Below are 23,261 nucleotides of genomic sequence, written 5' to 3'. Positions count from 1 at the left end.
AGACTCTGTCTTAGAATGTACTAACACAATTAGCAGCTTGCAAGTTTCACACATAGAGGGAGAGAAACAGTACCAAAAACCAAGAGACCTCTTAATTAGTAATACCCTGGAATTTAAACTGTGGGGAATCAAACTCATTTGTGATTTTAATACAGAACTTCTTTAATATGATCCAACACACTCTCCCCTTTAAAAGGCTTTTCAGTTCTTCTTTGAGTGATTGCACATGTGTATTCCACTCTAGGTGTGCACGCACCTTGAGCACAGTTTCCAGAAAGTTTTCCCTCAGTGGTACCCATTGGGGTGGCTCGAAAGCCCTCTGCTGCCATGCACCTATAGCTCTGGTATAAAGCACTCAGCTGACCCTGTGCCCCTCAGTTCCCTTCTTACCTCCCATGACAGTTGCTGGTACTGCGATCCTTGCTTTGCAAGCTCTCTCAGTGATGGTCTTCCTATTTCTGTACATAGTTAGTGGTAGTAAGTAGTTGTCAGTTTGAGCTAATTTTAGTGAAGTTCTGTAACTTTGTGTTTTAGCAGAGTTTTTGTCCATTCCCGAGTCCCGAGATATGCCTCAGTCACCAGACTTTAAGCCTTGCCCCTCCTGCAACAAGGCTATGCCCCTGATGACCACACTCAAGCCTGAAGTGCCAGAGAGACGCTCACACTGGGGAATGCAGACCTGCAGACTGGCAGAGACTTCAGGCCTTGTACTAAGAAGGACCAGGAGGCCAGGATGAAGTTTTTGTTCATGGAAATGGCACTGAGACCTCCATCTGAGCCAGGCCTCTCAGACTCTGCACTGAGTGCCTTGGCGTTGGCAATACCGGGTTTGCCATGGTGCTGGGCCCAGAGTCAGAAGGGGCCCTGGCCAGCCCAATCCCCTGGCCAGCTGAGCCGGCCAGGAAAGCTACCCCCCGCCTCACATCTTCCCACCCCTGCTCCGCCCCAGCCCTGCCCCCACTCTGCTATTTTACACCCAGACCTGATCTCTCAGGACCACAGTCAGCTGCTGCACCCAAACCTGAGCTCCTTTCATATAATGGCCTAGAAGCTCTATGGCGAAATCCCATAGAGCAAGCTTGCTCAGAGCAAGTTCGTCAGATCCTACTAGGTAGTAGAAAGCACTCAAACAGGGCTGCTTATCTCTAGAAGTGGAAGCAGTTCTCTGGGCATCCCAACGCAGAGTCTCGCCCATGTGTTCATCAGTACAAGACATTCTTGAATATCTATTGAACCTGAAACAACGAGGCTTAGCAATTGCCTTTATCAAGGTTCACCTTGCAGCAGTGTCAGCTTTCCATCCGATGGTGGATAACTGTTCTTTTTTTTCAAATGATGTCTGTCTGATTCCTTAAAGGTGTAGAAGGGCTAGTCCCTCAAGTAAGAGAGCCCGTTCACCCCTGGCACCTGAACTTAGTCTTATAGAAACTTATGGGACCACTCTTTGAACCTTTGGCAACTTGCTCCTTATTATACCTCTCCTGGAAAGTGGTTTTCTTAGTGGCCACCACTTCAGCCAGAAGGCTCTCGGAATTCTGTGCCCTCACATCAGAGCCTCCATGCAGAGTCTTCTTTAAAGATAAGGTTTATTTATGTCCTCACCCCAGTTTCCTACCGAAAGTGGTTTCACAATTTCATCGCAACTGGGCTCTCTATCTATCTGTCTTTTACCCAAAGCCGCATGTAAATAGGAATGAACAATGTATTCACTCACTGGATATTAGACGAGCCCTTGCTTTCTACATAGGAAGAACTAAACCATTCCGAAGGTCCACAAAACTCTTCATAGCTGTAGCTGACAGGAGGACGGGTTTCCAAGTATCTTCACAGACAATTTCATCCTGGATCACTTCATCTATTTGTGCTTGTTACAATCAGGCAGATGTTTTACTATCAGCTATCCTGACTGCTCATTCCACAAGGTCACGAGCATCACCGTCAGCATTCTTAGTGCAGATCTCTGTTCAGGACATTTGTAAACCAGCCATCTGGTCACTGGTACGCACATTCTCCTCCCATTACGCCATCACTCAGCATTCCAGAGATTATGCCAAATTTTGTTGAGCTGTTCTCAGCCAGTGTGTCCATGAACTCTTATCCCTCCACCTATTCAACTGCTTGGGAGTCACCTAGAGTGGAATGCATATGTGCAGCCAGCTGAAGAAGAAAAAATGATTACCGTACTAATCTTCTGTAACTGTTGTTCTTTGACATGTGTTGCACATATCCATTGCGCAACCTGTCCTCTTGGCCCTCTACATCGGAGTTTTCAGGAAAGAAGGAAATGACAGAGTGTGGGGTGGCTGGGAATTTTATACCGGTGCTATAGGTGCACAGCAGCAAAGGGCACTCAAGTTGCCCCAACAGGGACCACTGAGGGGAAAAATTTCCAGCAACCGTGTTCAGGCTGCACACATACCTAGGGTAGAATGGACATGTGCAGTACATCTCAAAGAAGAATGCTTACTGAAGGTTAGTAATAATTTTTTCTCTTTTCTCCGCTTGCACTCACCCCTCTGTACCTTCCTTCCTACTGACAGACAGCTTGATGTCTTTGCGCCCATCTCCAGCTCCAGCTGGTTTCTTCTAGTGGTCAGGAAACCTGACACTTTTACTTGCCCAGGTACTGTTCCTGTCAAGCTTCTGAGCAAGAGAGGAAATTGGGCTGAGCTTTGTTTTTCTTCCACATGGAGGAGTTGGAGAAGGAAGGAAAAGGAGTAACTAGAGGATTATTCAGAAAAGGGCTTGGAGGGGAAGTTGGGAGGGGAAAGAAGGTGCTGCTATTAGAAGCAGAGAAGAGATGGAGTTGGAGGGGAGCCTGGAACCAGAGAGAACAAAAGAAGACAGGTGATACTGGGAGATAGCAGAATGTGGAGCTTTGAGCTAGATATAGGAATAGTCAGGGGGAAGGTGCACATGAAGGAGCCTCCATTAGGAGGTGGGGTCTCACTGGGTCAAGAGTCTTACCATCAAATGGGAGTAAGAGGTGGATACTCACTGATAGTGAAGAGGCAAGGGCAGCATGCTTCACGTGCCCTCAATGGTGAAGTACCTGATTTATTGTGGCATCTTGTGAGACCGCATCAGTGGTCCTCTTTGTTATTGTGGACCTCTGAATACAAATACAGATTGTCAGATTCATTTGATCTTACTTGCATACTGCATTTTTTATGTTTGTTTGGATCCCATTTAGTTTTCAGAGCAGATGTCATAAATGAATACATGGCATTTGAGGCACCTCTTAATACATTAGAACAATTGATACTTTACTAAACGGCACTCAAATACCATGGTACTTCTTACAACATATTTTAACTTACTTATATACTGTATTTTATTTTCATTTTCAATAGTCTTTTAAGTTTGATGAAGTTTTTAAAAATGAAGTTAGTAGCCTCAGTCTCTAAGGAGGAAAGTTAGCGTATTTAACAAATAATCAGAAATACACAATGCTCTGAGAGCTACGCAAATGGGTACTATGATGAGGCAAGGCCAGATGGCTATAGAAAAGTAGTGGGAAATAGATATATTAGCTCCAGGCTAAACAAATTGCTGGTACCAGGATAAGTTAAATGGCAGCTGCTCCAGATCAGTTAAGACACCTGGGGCCAATTAAGAACTTTCCAGAAGGCAGGGAGAATGCTAGGTTGATTGGGACACCTGAAGCCAATCGGGGACTGGCTGAAACTAGTTAAAAGCCTCCCAGTTCGTCAGGTGGGGGCGGATGTCAGGAGCTGTGGGAGGAAGTTGCGCTGTTGGAGAGACTGAGCAGTATACACCATATCAGACACAAGGAAGGAGGCCCTGAGGTAAGGGTGAAGTGGAGCCTGAGGAAGTGGGGGCTGCTGTGGGGAAGTAGCCCAGGGAATTGTACGTGTCATATTTCTAAAAAGTCAGCTACCATAGCTGATACTATTAGGGTCCCTGGGCTGGAGTCCGGAGTAGAGGGCGGGCCCGGGCCCCCTCTGATTAATCACTGAGACTGGGAGACAACAGAGACTGTGCAAGGGAGGATAGCTTCCCCCTACCTCCCTCGCTGGCTTATGATGAAAATGGCTCAGTAGACTGTGACCCTTGTCTCTAGAGAGAGAAGGGTTACGTGGAGGGTCACAGTGAGCCTCTGAGGCTAGGAAAATCCGCCAGGAAATGCAGGACCCATGGAGACAAGGACAGAGCTTTGTCACAGTACTTATTGCAACATCAGAATGAATTCTGAAGACCAGTTATCTAATGAGTTTGTAATGATTTATAATACACAGACTGTCTTGTTGATTGTAGTATCCTGCAATTAAGTAAGCAGCTTTGGGGTGAGTAAGGATGGAGAGCTTTATTCTGTCCTTGATAATGCATTGCAGAAAAAGGATTTTGAAAGAAGGTAAACAAGGAAGCCATGTATGTTGATTCTTTATTTAAAGTTCCTTGAAACTGGTATGAAAAATTAATGTTGTTTACGTGAGACATCGGGGAGAAATTAAGGAGAATCAGATAAATATAGGTCTGAAAGGGACCTCAAAAGTTCATCTAGTCCATTCCCTGCATAAGGGAGGGAGGATTATGTATACCAGGATCATCCCTGACCAATACTTGTCTCAAGGTAAGAATAGAATTGTATGAGAAGGCCTAGTGGCCTACTCCCATTATCTGGTGTGTTGTTCAGGAGGAAGATAGTTCTATTTCCTTCCTCTGGCATCCTCCCTTCTCTCTGTGGCACATAGAAACACGGGAATCTCTTACTATATGTCCTTATCTCTCTCTCTTTTCTGTGCCCATCCTAGTCTTTCCACCCACCCTCTTTCTGAAATTCCTCCATATCTGCTTTTCCTATTTTTTCTGTGCCTACCCGACTTATATTGCTAGCTGCAACAGATTTTGATGGTCTTGGTTTTCCTCCCAACTCCAGATTTTATAGTTTCTCTGCCTCTCCATCTCATCGGAAGTTATGGCCTCTCTTTGACTCCTTCAGGAATTGATGTGCACTCTCTTTCTCTCTTCCCACCCTCCCAACATACACACAGGTCTAGAAGATCTGAGTGCTGCGGAAGAGTAGTGCAGCTTCAAAACAAGGGGTGATTTGCTATTACTGTGTTAGGTTACAAGTTTCAGAGTGGTAGCCGTGTTAGTCTGTATTAGCAAAAAGAACGAGGAGTACTTGTTAGAGACTAACAAATTTATTTGAGTATAAGCTTTCGTGAGCTGCAGCGCACTTCATCAGATGCATAGTTAGTAATTCTTCTATTCCTCTCATGGCCTTGGTGCCACTCTGCATTCTATTCTAAAATCAGACTTTGCAGCAGGAATACAGAGGAGCATATGAGGCAGGGGAAGTGGAAAGCAGTGAACCAGTATTGCTAACTCTAGTGATTTTTATCACAAGTACCACAATACTTGTTTTTTAATGGTGCCCATTAATTTCTTAATATGAATTTACACCCTTACCCAAATGGGTCTCACCACAGAGCAAGCTCCACGTGTCCAGAAACAATTCACTGGCCAGCATGGCCTTGTGGCTGAGTTGCTCAGCCTTCTCCTTGGTCACTGCCTCCTGTTTGCTACTTCTCTCTAGGTCTTTTGTGGCCTAGCCCTCCAGTCAGGTCACTTAAAAGTTCAGTCCCCCTACTGAAAGTCCCAGAATAAATACTCCTTTCAAAAATACTTCCACATTAACACAAACAAAAGTATTTTGCCATTCCTGGGTTCAACTCACCAGTCTCTGCCTCTTTATGGAACACTGGGCTCCTGAGCATGAGTCACTCAAGCAGCTATTGTCTCTCTCCTTAAGCTCTGTATCCCCAGTTCTCCTCCTAGAACAGGGTGTACCTTAGCCTGGTGTAGAGCTTTAGCCAGCTTCTCCCTCATCTAGCCTTACTTAGTCCTCAGGCTCAGAGAGTTTGGCAGCCTTTTTGTGCTGGTGTCTGCTTTGTTATGAGGGAGTAGGTAGCATATATGTAGGCTTGGAAGGATTGGACTTTTATTGGTAAATGTTGATTTCACCATCCACGCATAAATGAATGATTTTTTACAGATAAGCAAAGTAAGAAAAACATTGCATGAAAACTTTAGTAGAGTTTGATTTAAGGCTGTTTTCGCCATATATTTTGACATATGTTGTTGATGGTTATAAAGCTTTAACTTTTGGTATTTTGGAATGTCAGCATCCACTGTCATTAAATAATTACTTAATTTCCCACCACTGTGAAAATTCAGATAAGTAAAAATAGAAAAAAAATGCTTACAACCCATAATTTTGCACAACTATGAAAATTTAAATAGATAAAAAAATTAAATGCTTAAAAGAAACAGTAATATTATCCATTGAAATTATATATATAAAAATCAAATTAAGCCAAGCCTACAAATTGCTAATCTCCATCTTCCAGCTCATTCTCAATTGGTTGAGTGAGAGGGGAGTCTTGCAATGTGCAGCACATAGTGGATGGAATTGTAGCAATGGGGTTCCCAAGCTGCGGTGGAACAATAAATTACATGCATGTCCATATTTTGGCACCTGATCACCTTGCCACAGAGTACATCAATAGAAAGGGCTACTTTTCTATGGTTATGCAAGCATTTGTGGATCACCAGGGATGCTTCACCAAAATGTTGGCTGGCGAGGGAAGGTGCATGATGCTCCCATCTTTAAGAACACAGGACTGTTTAGAAAGCTACAAGCAGGGACTTTCTTTCCTGACCAGCAGATTACCATTGGCAATGTTGAAAAGCCAGTAGTAATCCTGCGGGACTCCGCCTACACCTTGCTCCCCTGGCTCATGAAGTGATACTCCAGCCACCTCGAAGGCACCAAGGAAAGATTGAACTACCGGGTCAGTAGGTGCAGAATGACATTTGTATGTGCTTTTGGTAGACTGAAAGACTGGTAGTGTTTACTCACAAGATTGGATCGCAGTGAAAAAACATCCCAGTGGTTATAGTTGCCTGCTGTTCCTGCATAATAACTTGTGAAGCAAAGGGGAAAAAGTTGCCACCACAGTGGAGATGGAGCGGCTATCTATTGAGTGGGAACAGCCATACACAAGAGCTATTAGACAAGCTCTAGGTGTAGCTATATGACTCAGGGAGGCTTTGAAAGAGCAGTGAGCCACAGTAATTTGTTGTGCTGAACTGTGCTCTACCTGACCCTGCTGTTTTGGGGCCTGTTAGAAATTGTGTGGTGCTTGGTGTACATCTATAAATACAACACGATCAGTGCACCTATTAAATTTTCAGTGCCTGCTGTACATTTATGATTATTACACTGTATTTGTTATGACCTTATATCACACTGTACAGTAACAAGTAAGCTTTCAGAACTGCTAGGTACTCTGCAGTATATAATGTGAACTAGTAGAGAGGAATTACTTTCCAAATAATAGAGTTTTATTCAGTGCAAAGAAAACTCTGTGTAATTTAAAAGCAAATACACTAAAAACTTAATATATTAATGGCACAGAACTTAACAAGGGGAAAGAACATTCATGTCCATTTTTAACTTCACATACAACAACCACTTTCACAGATCAGTGTATGGGAACCTTGGTTGGCCTTAATGTCCCCCGGAGGAGTGGTAGGCGAAGGAATATGGCCCTGATGCCATGTGGAATGCTAATGTTGTGTGTAGCGAGATGCTGTAATTAGAGTTCTCTCTGGATTACAAAGGAAGGCAAGCCCGTGATTGTTGAACATGTAGGTCCACAAGAGTCTGCAGCGTCTGTGTTTGCTGTCAGATAAGTCCCATTACGTCCTAATACACCTCCCTCTCCTTTTCTTGCTGGGACTCCAGGACCTTTCTCCTGTCCACTCTTCCCTTCTCCAGGCTGTCTGCCGTGTTCACCCTCTAGACCCTTTGCTCTTGGTCTGATGCAGCGTAGTTCTATGACGTAGTTCTATGGTAGCAGCGTAGCTAAAACACACATAGGTACCATTGGCAATATAGTCACAACAGAAAGTGAAAGTTAAGATTCAGAACTCCCTTCCCGTGTTCCTGAAAAGTTTTAAACAAGTGCTTATGCACTGTGCCACTCACGGCACCAGCCAGAGTGAGTATGGACCTGATTGGCTGCCTCCTGCGCAGCCTCCCTAGGGATCTATTAACCCCTTAGAGCCCAGTGTGGGGCAGACACCCCACCACAAAGTGACACACAAAGTGGCTGCGATTCTCAGAACCTGGACCAATTGACTGGCTTGCAAGGCTCATGCTATGGGGTAAAACTAGCAGGACATGTTTCTGCTTAGAATAAGCATCTGAGATCCTCCTCCACTGCCAGGATTCAGAGCTAGGAATCAGAGCTGGAGTGGGAATGTCTACACTGCTATTTATAACCCCACAGCCTGAGCCCCACGAGCCTGAGTCAATTGACCCGGCCTCTGAGACTCAGTACTGAGGGGTTTTCTTTGCAGTTTAGACATACCCGGTGAGGGAGATACAGGAGGCAAGTGATGATTAGATTTACGTAGGGGACAGGATAATGTGAGAGAGCATGGAAGGAAAATAAAGTATCCTGTCTAGGTATGAAGAGCACAACAGTGCTAGAAAGGCAGCTCCTCATACCCTAGGGATAGGAGTGTGTTTGTGGTGTCCCCTCTAAGTAGCAAACTGGTAGGCCTGCATTTTTGTGTGTGTATTTAAGATGGAATATGGAACCTGAGATGCTCCCATGCAAACTGGGGGTGGGGAGCTCTCCCTAAACGTGAAAAAAAAATCAGAAGATAGGTGGAAAGCATAATGTATTATTTTTTTAATATCATGGTTTTTAAGTCCATTTCATGATTTTGTCGGTTTGACTTATGATGACTGAACGCTTGGGGTTGATAATAACTGATAATAATGGAGTGTCCATCCATATCTTGACCATTTGGTATGTTGGGAGATGGTATTACTCTTTTTATGGCAGGTAGAAGCAGCAAATAGAGCCTGTGATGGGTATGTAAAACTCAGGATAGTCATAGAACTATTGGAACAGTTGGCATGTATTGGTGCCTACCATGAGAATTTAAAGTAGTTAAGCGGATGGAGGATGAATAAAAACTCAGCACGCTTACAATTTATATGTCACAACTAAAAGTCTTAGGGTACGTCTTTGCTACCCGCCAGATCGGCGAGTAGTGATCGATCTAGCAGGGATCGATTTATCACGTCTCGTCTAGACGCGATAAATCGATCCCTGAATCGACGCCTGTACGCCATCTCAGCAGGACGAGTAAGCGGAGTTGACGGGGGAGCCACCGCGGTTGACTCGCCGCCGTGAGGACGGCCAGGTAAGTTGAACTGAGATACTTGGACTTCAGCTAAGGGAATAGCGTAGCTGAAGTTGCGTATCTTAGCTCAGAACCCCCCCCCCCCCCCCAGTGTAGCCCAGGTCTTAAAAGGTGATTTACATCTTTGATAAAAGACTAAAGCCAAACTGGTCATCCCCTCAGAAAAGACAGTCCATGCTGTTCTATTATGCTAAATTATTTGCTGGTTGCTGATTGATATCTTCCGACTTTTGCACAGTATATTAAATGGGTCAGGGTTAGTTTTCATTGTCAAATTTAGCGGTCAAAATTAATTTTAAATATAGCAAATGTGTGGCAAATGATGTCTGAAATCCTTTGCCTCGCTTCGATTTTAAAAATAATTTTAAATTGTATATTCTTCCAGTGCTTGATGCTCACACAAACCTATTTGCCTGAAGCAATGGTAGAAAATAACAAACAAATCAATACTGTAAGACTGTGTTTCTCAACCTTTTTGATACCAGGGACTGGCTTACTGCCTTCCTAAATCGTGTCAGAGAGATCTCAGGGACTGGCTCCAGTCCATGGTTTGGTTGTTGAGAAACACTACTGTAGGATACGTGGTTGCTGTTATATGTGGTTGGACATGCACAATTTTGTGTTATGGTATAAAAAAACAATCCTGGAGAGAAACTGAATATGTTATATTAAAAAAAGGAAGAAAGAAAAGCAAAAGGGCTTCTCTTAGCCAGTTCTATACCACTTTTAATTAGCTTAAAATATTGAACATGTAGAATATATTTATATCTTGACAGCACCCTCATTAAAAATTTTTTCATAGCTTGACACATTCCACTGTGAACTCATCAGGGAGTTTTGGTATCAATTAATTTTGAAACACATACTTTAACGGTTTATTCATTGGATCCAAATTGTTTTGTAAATCTAGTGTTTATTAGAGTGGCTGATAAATAGGACCTAAGGGTTTGTTCTCCCATTAATGTGTGGGGCATGTATGTTCAGAACTTCCATTAGTACTAATAGGAGTTACTGTACCTGCATAATACCCCATATATTGAAACAATAAATCTCTAAGTCTTCATTTTCACTTCTTAGAAATATCGAAGTTCTCCATACACAATTTTAAATCTAAGTGTTTAGTATTGGAATTCTTAGTTGTAAAGGATGTGCCCTTCAGGCCTGGCTTAAAAAAAATCTAAACAGGTTATTAATTCATTCTAAAAATATTTTCCTGCATATTTAAAATACATGCATAATTTACATGTTGTAGTGTGCAAAACAGTTCTGGCATGCAATTAACAGAACATCTATATGTATATAGTAAATATGGCAGGCGACCAGCTTGGCTTAACAGTGAAATCCTTGCTGATCTTAAACACAAAAAAGAAGCTTACAAGAAGTGGAAGACTGGGACAAATGACCAGGGAAGAGTATAAAAATATTGCTTGGGTATGCAGGAGTGAAATCAGGAAGGCCAAATCACACCTGGAGGTGCAGCTAGCAAGCGATGTTAAGAGTAACAAGAAGGGTTTCTTCAGGTATGTTAGCAACAAGAAGAAAATCAAGGAAAGTGTGGGCCCCTTATTAAATGAGGGAGGCAACCTAGTGACAGAGGATGTGGAAAAAGCTAATGTACTCAATGCTTTTTTTGCCTCTGTCTTCACCAACAAGGTCAGCTCCCAGACTGCTGCGCTGGGCAGCACAGCATGGGGAGGAGGTGACCAGCCCTCTGTGATGAAAGAAGTGGTTTGGGACTATTTAGAAAAGCTGGAGGAGCACAAGTCCATGGGGCCGGGTGCACTGCATCCGAGAGTGCTAAAGGAGTTGGCGGATGGCGATCGGGGAAGGTCCCGGATGATTGGAAAAAGGCTAATGTTGTGCCCATCTTAAAAAAGGGAAGAAGGAGGATCCTGGGAACTACAGGCCAGTCAGCCTCACCTCAGTCCCTGGAAAAATCATGGAGCAGGTCCTCAAGGAATCAATTCTGAAGCACTTAGAGGAGAGGAAAGTGATAGGAACAGTCAGCATGGATTCACCAAGGGCAAGTCATGCCTGACTAATCTAATTGCCTTCTATGATGAGATAACTGGCTCTGTGGATGAGGGGAAAGCAGTGGACATGTTGTTCCTTGAGTTTAGCAAAGCTTTTGACATGGTCTCCCACAGTATTCTTGCCAGCAAGTTAAAGAAGTGTGGGCTGGATGAATGGACTATAAGGTGGATAGAAAGCTGGCTAGATCGTTGGGCTCAATGGGCTCCATGTCTAGTTGGCAGCTGGTATCAAGCAGAGTGCCCCAAGGGTTGGTCCTGGGGCCGGTTCTGTTCAATATCTTCATAAATGATCTGGAGGATGGTGTGGATTGCACCTTCAGCAAGTTTGCAGATGACACTAAACTGGGAGGAGAGGTAGATACACTGGAGGGTAGGGATAGGATACAGAGGGACCTAGACAAATTAGAGGATTGGGCCAAAAGACATCTGATGAGGTTCAACAAGGACAAGAGCAGAGTTCTGCACTTAGGACGGAAGAATCCCATGCACCGCTACAGACTAGGGACCGAATGGCTCGGCAGCAGTTCTGCGGAAAAGGACCTAGGGGTTACAGTGGACGAGAAGCTGGATATGAGTCAGCAGTGAGTCTTTGTTGCCAAGAAGGCCAATGGCATTTTGGGATGTATAAGTAGGGGCATTGCCAGCAGTTCGAGGGACGTGATTGTTCCCCTCTATTCAACATTGGTGAGGCCTCATCTGGAGTACTGTGTCCAGTTTTGGGCCCCACACTACAAGAAGGATGTGGAAAAATTGGAAAGAGTCTAGCAGAGGGCAACAAAAATGATTAGGGGACTGGAACACATGACTTATGAGGAGAGGCTGAGGGAACTGGGATTGTTTAGTGTGCGGAAGAGAAGAATGAGGGGGGATTTGATAGCTGCTTTCAACTACCTGAAAGGGGGTTCCAAAGAGGATGGCTCTAGACTGTTCTCAGTGGTAGCAGATGACAGAACGAGGAGTAACGGTCTCAAGTTGCAGGGGGGAGGTTTAGGTTGGATATTAGGAAAAACTTTTTCACTAGGAGGGTGGTGAAACACTGGAATGCGTTACCTAGGGAGGTGGTAGAATCTCCTTCCTTAGAAGTTTTTAAGGTCAGGCTTGACAAAGCCCTGGCTGGGATGATTTAGTTGGGGATTGGTCCTGCTTTGAGCAGGGGTTGACCTCCTGAGGTCCCTTCCAACCCTGATATTCTATGATTCTATGATATATTGCCATTCTGAAAATCACAGGCATATTGGAAACCTTTGGAGATATCTAAAGAGAGTACTTGTCCTATGGATGGCAGAGGAATTTGATTAAAAGTTGGGAAATTAGCCAAGCTAAGCAACTTAAACTTACACTTTTTCTAATAAAAGAACAAACTTTTTATATTCTGACATTGCAAATTATAGATGACACCATGAACTTTATAGGAGTTGCATTATCTACTGTGGCCAAAAAAAAAAAAAAAAGGGTGAGGAGGACATACTGAAGTTTCAGAATACCACTATAAATATTTAATATGGTAATCTCTTCCAAATCATGTCGTATTTTCAACTCTTTAAAAAACATTTATACCAGAAAATTACGTTGGATTACAACATAACCTGAAGGAATTGTAGCATCTAGCATGGTGTTAAACACTCATAGACAGGGACTGGCATGTTTTACATGGTGTCAACTGGTCAGTTTTAACCTTAAGGGCAACATAACACTAAAATACAAATTCACTGTTTGTTGACATTTGTTACTATACAATACTATCTCAATATATAACATGCTAATCTGTGTATTTTAGTTTGTGTCTACATTTTAATAGTCCTAGCTGTGTTTTTATTCAGAACTAGACTGTTATTTCATATGTATTTTAATTTGTTCCTTACTTTTTAAAATCCATTTGCCCGTTTTGAGGCCAACATTTCTTCCTTTCTTTTTTTGATGTTGAAAAGTTAGTTGTAACCTGAACTGTGGAACAGCTAATGCTGATCTGCAATACTAATTTATATTTGTCTTAATGGGATTATCAAGGGACTCCCCTATTCATAATAGTTGTGAGATGGCAACAAAAGCAAAATAATTGACTGAGTCCCCTGAAGCACAACAGGGCATCCTTTCACTGCTATTTTTGTGCACTGTGTGTGTCTGGCTGGAGGAACCTTTAATTGTAAATTGTCCTATTTTTGCTTTCTGATATTTTCTCTTGCAACCATAAAGGTCCTTTAATGTGGCTTTTGTTAGAGTTGTATGATACTTTTTTCTGGGTCTATTTGATCAAAGACAAAATTGGCACATGGCATGGTAAGAAAAAATAATCCATCTTTAAAAGTTGCTTTTCTTGTCTCAACTGCATGATTAGAGGGCTGGCCTCAGAAAGCAAGGTCTTAAGTTCTCACACATTTGCTGTCAATCTAGATCAATGTTCAATTATTTCTATTTTAATTCTGAAAATTTTTGAACTCTAGCACTTGGTATTATTTTAGTATAATTTTCTGGTGAATGCATCTCCATGTCTATTGATAACTGTGCTGCCTTTTTTTTTAAAGGAAAAGAGAAACAAAACAAAAACAGCAGATGCACAGAATAAGCAGCAGAATCAGTGTTGGTACATTATACCTCATTAACCATACTGAATTGTAAGTTTAAAGTATTGGAATTAATGTCTGTTGCCTGCTCATTCTGCCTTGTTTTATCCAAGTCTCAGTTATGTCACCAGGGTGAGCCACCAAGTCTTTTATCCAGTTATTTGAACCCCTGTTTATCTGAGTGTCAAAATAGTTTGGATGAATGTGGTTGTAATGAGTAAGTTTTTATATAAAATATTGTATTAACCAATTGAAAAAAGGGGTCACCTGTAGTGAGGTAGCAAAATTTGTGGATGACACACAATTATTTAGGTTAGTCAAGCCCAGAGAAGTCTGTAAGAAACTTCAGAGGGATTTGAAGTTAATTGTTGATAAATACAAAGTAATGCACATTAGAGGGAAAAAATGAGTTCGTCTTATATCTTATAGGGTTATAAATTAACTGTATTGAATCAAGAAAAGGAGCTGTCAAGATATCTGCTCAGTGTGAAGCTATGGTAAAAAAGATTTTAGACTGCATAAAAATGGAATGAAGAATAATGTGGAAAATATTATAATATCAATATATATATCATTGGCACAGCCTTATCTGGAATAATCTGTGCAGTACTGGTTACTCTGTCTTAAAAATGGATATTGCAGAATTAGGGGCAATGAAAACTCTCATATGAAGAGAGATTAAAATGACTGGGATTGTTTACTTTAGAAAGGAGAGGAAATAGAAAAGGTAGATTGGGAACTCCTGTTCTCCCTGACTTAAACACCAGAACAAGAGTACATGCAACTAAACTAAAAGGTGGCAAATTCAAAACGAATAAAAGGAAATACTTTTTTACGTACAACATAATTAGACTGTGGGATTCATTGCTCTAAGATATCACTGAGGACAGAAACTTTGTAAGATTCAAAGAGGATCTGGATGTTTATATGAATAACATAACTATCCAGGGTTATAATCTTTAATGATAACAAAGGAGTATTGAAAGTATTGAAAGAAAAAAGGTGAAATGTGGATGTTTTAAACCAGCCTCTAACTCCTAAGAATAAGGATGAGACTGTTCTGGGGAGCAGCTTGCCCCACATCTGCCTTGCAGTGGGATTTCTTGCACTTTCCTCTGAAGTATTTGGTGTTGGCTACTGTTGGTGACAGGACATTGGACTAGATGGACCATGAGACTGATGCAGTATGGTGTGTGTGTGTAATGGACTTTCCTGTCCTTACTGTCCTTACTGGTAGGTCAGATTTGTGTGATTTGAGAGAGAGGCTGGGGTAGTTAGCAATTGAAGTAAAGTGTTTTTGTTGGCGATGGTGCCACATTTGTGTGCTCTTGTCTCACAGTGGGAATTAACTAAATAGGGCTAACTCTCAGGAAAATGCATTTCAAAACCTGGGTGGAGGGTATCATAGGCTGGGGGAGGCTGACATGGCCCTGCCCATGCTCCGCCCCCAGGCTCCCTCCTGCAGTTACCACTCTTCCATGGCCCAGGCTGATTGGGGCACCTGGGACTGTGCCACCCGCAGCCCGGTACTCTGGGGCTGGGGGCGCTCGGGCGGCCGCCGGGGGGGGTGGGGGGTGCTTTTCGTGGTGCTTCATTTGTCCATACCTTTCTTTGACGGACACTCAAGCCGTGTCAATAAGTGAGCAAAAAATCTCCCTCTTTAATTTTTCTTCCAAGCTTCCCATCACCTCATCTCTGCCCTCAAAACCAAACTATCTCTTCTTCCGATGAATACGAGTTTCCTTGAAGATAGGTTCAACTCCTAAGTTTATAGCCTTTTCTGTGGCAGCAGTGATGGCATCTTCAAATCCTTTGTCTCTGTAGGCCACAACAAAATCAAGGCAGCTTTTCATCAAAGTAGTAGTGGTTGTGAAGTCCACCGACTAAGTTTGTAGTGCCTTCCTTACAACATTTACTTGGAACATTGACTTGTGTCAAACCACAATTGAGACCAGAAATCTGAAGTCAGTGATCTGGTTTGCCAGGCTTTGCTCCTTGTGTCAGATTCTGGCCTTGGTTTTACTTGACTGTGCCAGTTCCAGCAGGGCATCGTAAACCTCAGTCACTTTGTACCTCACTGACCTTATGCTGTCAATGCAGCTCTCCCAGCGAGTGTCACTTACTGACTTTATGGTCGGATCTGTAACATTGTATATGAGGATCTTCCACCTGATAGTTGAGGCTGAAAACAGGATTTATATCCTCAGGGCCGGCCCACAACATTTTGACACCTGAGGCGGGGAGCTCAAATGACGTCCCCATGCCCCCTTGCTTGGGCTAAAACTTAGAAAGGTTTCAATTCTGCCTTCTTCCTGTTCTACTCCTCTCATGGTACTGCTCTGCTACCTACCCAAATAAAGGAGAACTAACAACTTAAAATGCCTTGTTCAAAAATTTTAAGTAATACTTAACTTTTAAACGCCTGATCAGCAAATGTAACTTTTCTTGTCTGCATAGTAAACACTGGCATTTTTATCTGTTTGAATAATAAAAGTGGTGCTTTCCATGCCTTCTTGGTTGCAAAGATTTGAACTGCTTCCTGAAGGTCCACAGTCTGGGTCATGCTCTATTGAGATGGTTGCAAGGCCGCCCAGCCTCTCCTGTGTCATTGTGGAGCATAGATGTGTTTTTATTAACTTCATCTTGGAGAAGCTGCGTTCTGCACTGGCAACGGTTACAGGAAGTGTTAAAAGTATGTGCAAAGCAACAAAAGCATTTGGAAAGAGGGTGGTAATCTTATTTCTGCACATATATTCCAGAACAGCCTTTGGAGTTGATCCTGCTGAAATGTATCTTGAAAGGGCTTTCAGTTCATCACCTAAATCACTCACATCAATATCGTGCATGTCATCATGTGTCGACACTGTCTCTAGTGCCCTGCATTGCTGGTGTAGGTCTTCTTCAGGTATAGTGAGTAGTTTTGGAATGTCATACAACATCCCAAATATACTGCTGTGTTCCTTGAGCTGCATGAAACGTTCTTCAACTGACTGTATTGCACAATCTAGCACCTGGTTAAAGAATTTAACTTTGAATTGTTGTTTGGGGTCTCTTATGGGATTATCCCGTGCCTCGTTATCAAAATGTCCTCTTCTTCAGTGACTTTTGTATTCTTGAATGGGTGGGAAAATAGCTTCAGTGTGAAGTTCCTCTGTCAACTTCCATGCACTCTTCGGAACGTTTTCAAATCCCTCATCTGACCAGTAAGACTGTAGGTATGACTTTGCTTTGTCCAGTTGTTCCATTACTCCAGATATATCAAGGTCAGCATCTTGGAGTCTCTTGCTTACACCATTTTTTTCCAAACAGTATGTCATGCTGTCAAGGTTCCTCCCCCACTCTGAACTCTAGGGTACAGATGTGGGGACCTGCATGAAAAACCTCCTAAGCTTATCTTTACCAGCTTAGGTCAAAACTTCCCCCAGGTACAAAATATTCCACCCGTTCACCTTGGATTGGCCGCTACCACCACCAAACTAATACTGGTTACTGGGGAAGAGCTGTTTGGACGCGTCTTTCCCCCCAAAATACTTCCCAAAACCTTGCACCCCACTTCCTGGACAAGGTTTGGTAAAAAGCCTCACCAATTTGCCTAGGTGACTACAGACCCAGACCCTTGGATCTTAAGAACAATGAACAATCCTCCCAACACTTGCACCTCCCCTTTCCTGGGAAATGTTGGATAAAAAGCCTCACCAATTTGCATAGGTGACCACAGACCCAAACCCTTGGATCTGAGAACAGTGAAAAAGCATTCAGTTTTCTTACAAGAAGACTTTTAAGAAAAATAGAAGTAAATAGAAATAAAGAAATCCCCCCTGTAAAATCAGGATGGTAGATATCTTACAGGGTAATTAGATTCAAAAACATAGAGAACCCCTCTAGGCAAAACCTTAAGTTACAAAAAAGATACACAGACAGAAATAGTTATTCTATTCAGCACAATTCTTTTCTCAGCCATTTAAAGAAATCATAATCTAACACATACCTAGCTAGATTACTTACTAAAAGTTCTAAGACTCCATTCCTGGTCTATCCCCAGCAGAAACCAGCATATAGACAGACACACAGACCCTTTGTTTCTCTCCCTCCTCCCAGCTTTTGAAAGTATCTTGTCTCCTCATTGGTCATTTTGGTCAGGTGCCAGCGAGGTTACCTTTAGCTTCTTAACCCTTTACAGGTGAGAGGAGCTTTCCCCTGGCCAGGAGGGATTTCAAAGGGGTTTACCCTTCCCTTTATATTTATGACACATGCCACAGCACTAAGCCACACAGAAATTTGAAGTTATGTATGTTTCTGGTGATTCCATTTCCTTCTGCCACTGTTCTCCCATGAACAGTTTCTATCACAGCATTATACTCTGTAATGGCAACTATGGCATCATCTATCTTCCCAGTTTGGTGTTTGCTAAGCTTTATCACTTCTACTTGACTTTCCCAGCATGTGGCACTCAGTGGTTTCAGTGTCAGAGAGGATGTTTCCAGATGTTGCTTCAAAATTTTCCATCAATGGGTTGATGCAGAGAAAAATACATAGATGCTTTGAATTACATTAAAAAATTCAGCAGCCTCACTAGAAGCTGATGCTGCATCACTGAGCACCATGTTCAATGAATGAGAACTGCATGGGACAAAAAAAGCTCGAGGGATCTGTGATTGCACATTTAACTCTTGGATCCGTGTCTGCACTTCTCTGTTCTTTCCTCTCATGTTGGCACCATTATTGTAGCCCTGACCTCTCATGTCAGCTACCGCAATTCCCGTATCTTCCAGCTTTTTAAGAAACACATTTGTCATACCAGCTCCTGTAGTATCATCAATGTCGATAAATTCTAGAAAATGCTCTCTGACAGTCACCATTGCAGGGACATTTTGACTAGGTTCTGTTGTTACAAAATGCATTAAAGTAATTTGTTCCGTATGGCTCTTGTCAGGTGTGCAGTCCAGAATAACAGAGTAATATCTTTCTGACTTCAGATCTGCCACAATCTTCTGTTTGACTGTTTGCCAGTAACTGAATGATCTCATTTTGAATTGTTCTTCTGAGGTAGTAGTGTGTGTACATTTCTTGGGTGGTGACTCTTCTTAGATGGTCCTGGAGTACAGCATCAAACTCAGCCATCAGCTCCACAGTTTTAAGGAAGTTTCCATTGTTTGGCACATACAGCTGATCTGAAGTGCCACGCGGTGCTACGTTTTGGGAAGCAAACATTTTCACAATGGCAATGTGCCTTTTCAGAACATTTTGCCAGTAAAGAGACTCTGATGCACAATCTTCTCTTGATGCTGATCATCTATGGTGGCCTTTAACCATAGTCTCATTTCAAGCTCTTTCCACCTATGGAATGCTCTCTGGTGGTTTGCTGCCTTTTCATGGCATGCCAGATTTCTAGCCAGGTTTTTCCAGTCCTTTCTTCCTGTAGAACCCAGTGTGGCTGGAACATTAGACTGGAAGAGTTTGCAACAAAAACAGTAGGCAGCATTCTGGGTTTTTGAGTACATAAGTCGTGGCTTCTCCACTTTGTCACTGTTGGGGATTTCACACCAGTAATATGTTGGATGGAAACTTCTATTTTCATTGTCTTTGGGGAATGTGAAGTTTTTCACTTGCTGTGGCCCATGCAGTACAAGGAAGTCCATCAGGCTACTGCTCAAGTGGGTCCACAGTCCTGGATCATCTAGACTTCCTAGACTTAAGGAACTAAACTCAGCAGCAGCTGTTTCTTGTGTCTCCACCACACTCTTCTCTGATCTCCACTTTTCTTCAGGAATGTGCATGGTTACATCCATTTGAGATGGAGATATGGATGCTGCAGTAGCTGCCACGTCACCTGCACTCTTGACTAACTGGAATATCAGGCATCTCCTCACCACTCACATCCTCACTGGGGCTGGAAGGCTCACCGTGAACATTTGTGTCTGTGTATCTCAGGAGACATCCTTTCTGATTAGATAGAAAAGCTTCCTTTGCTTTCTTTCTTTTTCTGAATGCTGCCCCAGAGGGGTGTTTTCTTCTTTCACTCATGACTGCTGTTCGGTGCCAGCTATAGTGGCTCTCAACACTCAGTTGAAGGGGACAAATACGCAGGTTGATAGCAGGGCCTGAGTGAGGGAAAATATCTTAAGTCCTAAGGGCCGAACTGGCTCCTACTACGGCAGTTGACTGCCTATTCTCCTCAACTGGGTTCAGGGAAGCAGTAGGAAAAGGAAGCTCCCTGAGAAGCTGGTGTTAATCAGTCCATGCTCGTGGGGGTGCTAGAGAGGTACCTAAGAGTCTCCTCCTCCTCCTCTCTCTCCCTGCAGCTCCTGCTGCTTTCTGTTATTCCCTCTCACCTGTTCTCCTGCCTGCCTGTTATGTCACTTTCCTCCAGCACAGCACTCCACCATCTCCATGCATCAAGAGCAGAGAGAATACATATGCATGAGGAGCAGACACAATTTTCTACACTCTGGGTCCTACTGGTGCCTCCCCACAGTCTGGTACTTGAGGTGGCTGCCTCAGTTCGCCTCATGGTAAGGCCAGCCGTGTCTGTTTTGGGCTGCCTAATTATACTTTTACACTTGACTTGCCAGAATTGATGCTTCTTTCTATTTTCCTGGGTAGGATTTGACTTCCAATTTTGAAAGGATGCCTTTTTGCATCTAACTGCTGCTTTTACGCTGTTGCTTAGCCATGGTGACTTTTTTTTTTTTTTTTTTGGTCCTCTTGCTGTTTTTTATTTGTGAAGAGAATTCTGCTAATGTATGAGGAAGGAGATAAACCTTAGATAAAAATCTCAGTAAATATATTATCTCAGTAGAAGTATATAAGTCAGTCTGCTATGATAGAGTCTGCTGGGTCAGTAATTGTTTTAATAACTAATGTGAATGGAATAGAATCCATATTAAGGGCATCCTCTCCATATTAGAATCCAGTTTTTGAAAAACTCATATTTTCTTTTGCTTGAACAGAACAAAAGATCATCTATAGCTACCTTTCAGGAGGAAAAGAAAGTAGAACTTGGTGAAAATCCTTCCAGTGCCTTCCACGTCTCAGCATAATAAGCCATTCAGTCTGGAACATGTTTTGCCTTTTGTCGAATGAGAAATTTTGAAAGTAGTGATTCATAATGGAAATACTGGCACATTTACAATTACTTCTTGCCATAAATATGAAACAGCTCTGCTTGTTTTTTTAAGGAGAGAATACATTGAGGTTCCTCGTTTTCATCTATTTCCCGTACCTTCTGGAATATGTGCCTTCCCTTTGAATGCCAGCCAAGCTCTGAGGCTTTTATTTGGTTGTTTATTTTTAGATTTTTAAAATGCTTCCATCATAATATCAATGAGTTATTGAAAAGACAAAATACAGTTTTCTTACACTTTCCATGTCAGATACATACCAGCTACCAAAATCACTAATATTTAGTGGAAAAATCTGAGTTATATGCTAGGTGAGTGAACAGAGAGGACTTTTATGCATTATTGTTAATAAATTGATTTCAGATGCTTGATGCTTTATTATCTATTTGCTCAATTATCTGTAAACAGGGGTTACAAGGGTTATCTGAGGAGATTGATGTATGGACACCAAATGGTTTAATTTAGAATATGACATGCTAATCCAGTGCTGTTGATTTTTGCATCTGTAATCCTTTATATTCTCCTCGTAGTATTTCTTGTTTGAATAGTAGGATTGGCTGTTAAGTGGCAGGAAATGCAACAGCAGCTTTAGTGTGGTGTGAAATGAGCAGCTTTTTATGGGAAAAGTAATGCTATCTTTCACAAACAGGTGAAATAAAGCATTATGATGTGGGATTGCTGCAAATGATAAGCATAAATAAAAATCTTTTCAATACATAAAATATTCATTATATTCATGAAGCAGACAGTGTTTAGAACTTAAATAGTTTCAAATAACCACCTCTTTCCCCTACATTGTTCAAGTAGAGCAAACTACAGAAGTTCGGAATTATTCAAAGATCATTGCATTCTATTAGTCCCATACTGAATTTAATTTTAAAAGATTAGCTGCAGCAAGGTGAACAATTTACCATTCCAAATCAATGTTGTTAGTTAAGGGATTTTATATTATGTCAAAACAAATTAATTGTGCATTGTTTTCTAACACGATGAAGAACCTACAGTTATTTAAATGTTAATTATTAGGTTGGAATGTTTTTGTATTACACCTATGATAATACAACTTCTGTTTATGCATCGAATACAGATTTTTAAAAAAAGTTATTGTCATAAAAATAAAGGGAAGGGTAAACCCCTTTAAAATCCCTCCTGGCCAGAGGAAAAATCCTCTCACCTGTAAAGGGTTAAGAAGCCAAAGGTAACCTCGCTGGCACCTGACCAAAATGACCAATGAGGAGACAAGATACTTTCAAAAGCTGGGAGGAGGGAGAGAAACAAAGGGTCTGTGTCTGTTGGTATGCTGCTTTTGCCGGGGATAGAACAGGAATGGAGCCTTAGAACTTTTAGTAAGTAATCTAGCTAGGTATGCGTTAGATTATGATTTCTTTAAATGGCTGAGAAAAGAATTGTGCTGAATAGAATGACTGTTTCTGTCTGTGTGTCTTTTTTGTAACTTAAGGTTTTGCCTAGAGGGATTCTCTATGTTTTGAATCTAATTACCCTGTAAGGTATCTACCATCCTGATTTTACAGGGGTGATTCCTTTACTTCTATCTACTTCTATTTCTATTAAAAGTCTTCTTGTAAGAAAACTGAATGCTTTTTCATTGTTCTCAGATCCAAGGGTTTGGGTCTGTGGTCACCTATGCAAATTGGTGAGGATTTTTAGCAAACCTTCCCCAGGAAGTGGGGTGCAAGTGTTGGGAGGATTTTGGGGGGAAAGACGTGTCCAAACTGCGTTTCCCAGTCAACCCAGTTAGAGTTTGGTGGTGGCAGTGGATATTCCAAGGACAAAGGATAAAATTAATTTGTACCTTGTGGAAGTTTTAACCTAAGCTGGTAAAAGTAAGTTTAGGAGGTTTTCATGCAGGTCCCCACATCTGTACCTTAGAGTTCAGAGTGGGGGAGGAACCTTGACAGTTATGAAGTTTTAAGTTGTCATTTTAAGATTTAATATAATATTCAAAGTAATACTGTAAATAATATATTCCTAGGTACAGTTGATGAATGCAGTGTTGTTGTAGCAGCACTGTCAGCACTAGGATATTAGAGAGACAAGGTGGGTGAGGTAGTATCTTTTACAGGACCAACTTCTCTTGGTGAGAAAGACAAGCTTTTGAGCTTACACAGAGCTCTTTTCAGGTTTGGGAAAGGTACTCAGAGTGTCACAGCTAAATAAAAAGTTTAGCATAAGTGGTTAACACACACTTCAAGGTGAAATGGCGCAGGCATAAGGAAGGAGTGGGTTACAGATTATTGTAATAAACCATAAATTCACTGTCTCTATTCAGTCCA

At 42.0% G+C, this 23,261-nt stretch overlaps 1 protein-coding gene across 20 annotated transcripts in view; it reads left to right on the top strand.

Moving 5' to 3' along the window:
- Positions 1 to 23,261, top strand: part of IMMP2L (inner mitochondrial membrane peptidase subunit 2) — an 852,317-nt gene that overhangs the window by 166,096 nt on the left and 662,960 nt on the right. Inside the window, exon 4 of one of the 20 annotated variants that reach the window (XM_073328093.1) lies at positions 13,808 to 13,897. The exons of the other annotated variants lie outside the window; for them this stretch is intronic. Coding sequence (XP_073184194.1) covers positions 13,808 to 13,897 — 90 coding nt within the window. The remainder of the gene's footprint in view (positions 1 to 13,807; positions 13,898 to 23,261) is intronic. 20 annotated transcript variants of the gene reach the window in all.

The sequence above is a fragment of the Lepidochelys kempii genome, chromosome 1 (genome assembly GCF_965140265.1).
Source record: "Lepidochelys kempii isolate rLepKem1 chromosome 1, rLepKem1.hap2, whole genome shotgun sequence".
NCBI classification, from domain to species: domain Eukaryota; kingdom Metazoa; phylum Chordata; order Testudines; family Cheloniidae; genus Lepidochelys; species Lepidochelys kempii.
This window is presented reverse-complemented; position numbering and strand designations above follow the sequence as displayed.